This window comes from Saimiri boliviensis, chromosome 6 (assembly GCF_048565385.1).
Source record: "Saimiri boliviensis isolate mSaiBol1 chromosome 6, mSaiBol1.pri, whole genome shotgun sequence".
NCBI classification, from domain to species: Eukaryota; Metazoa; Chordata; class Mammalia; order Primates; family Cebidae; genus Saimiri; species Saimiri boliviensis.
The window spans coordinates 40,993,463-40,994,890 of NC_133454.1; the positions used below are offsets into that span (position 1 = coordinate 40,993,463).

The 1,428-nt window shown below is 37.0% G+C and overlaps 1 protein-coding gene across 2 annotated transcripts in view; it reads right to left on the reverse strand.

The window, feature by feature from the left end:
- Window positions 1-305: 305 nt before the first annotated feature.
- LOC141584822 (putative caspase recruitment domain-containing protein 17P) overlaps window positions 306-1,428 on the reverse strand; it is a 30,909-nt gene continuing 29,786 nt past the window's right edge. For both annotated transcript variants that reach the window (XR_012518023.1, XM_074400499.1), the window contains one exon: window positions 306-1,145. Coding sequence is in view for 1 of the 2 variants with exons in the window: in XM_074400499.1 (XP_074256600.1) it covers window positions 1,105-1,145 (41 nt within the window). In the remaining variant the exon portion in view is untranslated. The remainder of the gene's footprint in view (window positions 1,146-1,428) is intronic.

Consider the following 1,428-nt stretch of genomic DNA (forward strand, 5'->3'; position numbering starts at 1 on the left):
AAGCCTGTAATCCCAGCACTTTGGGAGGCCAAAGCGGGTGGATCACGAGGTCAAGAGATCGAGACCATCCTGGTCAACATGGTGAAACCCCGTCTCTACTAAAGATACAAAAAATTAGCTGGGCATGGTGGCACGTGCCTGTAATCCTAGCTACTCAGGAGGCTGAGGCAGGAGAATTGCCTGAACCCAGGAGGCGGAGGTTGCGGTGAGCCGAGATCGCGCCATTGCACTCCAGCCTGGGTAACAAGAGCAAAACTCCGTCTCAAAAAAAAAAAAAAAAAAAAAAAAAAAAAAAGAGGCCTTTAACACCATTTTTAGATTACATTCTACCCTGGGCAATAGAGCAAGACTCCTGTTCTCTCTCCCCCTTTCTCTTCTTCTTTCTTTCTCACTTTCATAAAAAAAGAGAGAGAGAGAAAAAAATATTCATGAGATAACCAACCTTAATAAATGCAATAAATATCTGAAACTGATAAATAATTTGCATTCCTACCCCCTAAATTGCTTTCAGATATGTTTATTTTATTTTAAGAGGACATTATAGGAATAAATGTTCTTTAATAAAATAATAGAAGTAAAAATGGAGAGATAGTTCCGAATTTGAGAAACTCCGCATAAAACTTGGCCATGGCTTGAATACTGAAGGTATATGAGAACAAAGGGTTCCATATGAGTTACAAGTTCTTGATTTGAACAACTGGTGGTGGTAGGACCAATACCTAAGTTACACAAAACTGGAAGAGAATCAGGGTGGGGAAGAATGGCATGCTCAGCTCTGGAATTGTTTAGATAAGGGTGTCTCTGGGATATGTGAGAGAATATTTCAGTAGGCTTAAATAATAAATTTGGTACTTATTTGGGTAATCAGTATTTGAGACAAATTCAAAATTTTTAATATAAACATGGATAGTGAAGCTGTGGGACAGTTTCTACAAAAGCAGAATAGATGATGAAAAGAAAATTATATAATCAATCTGTGAAAATGCTCCATAGCACATTTACCCATTTACCCATGACACTACAAAATTAGTGTCAAGGAAGATGGAGGGTCAAAGAATGCCCTTGCTTTAAAACAGCATTACCTGGGAAGGAAGGAAGTACTTCTTAGGAATCTTGCATATTAAGGTGATGTCCAGATGCTTGAACTATGAAAAGATAAAGGATATTGAAATAGTCACTTATCATCTCTGGAAAACTTTACCCCAGTGTGCAATTCACTACCCACTAAAAATTTCTCCTATAACACTGACTGACTGACATTAAATAATGTTCAAGATGTTATTTAATTTAGAGAGTGATGAGAGGTATTAAATAAAAGAGACAGCAATAAAAAACGTGTTTGTTACATATAGATGAAACAGAAACATCTGCAATATCTGCTAAGACAGCCATAAACTTTCCCTAACCCTTAGAAAAAAAGGTTTTTAC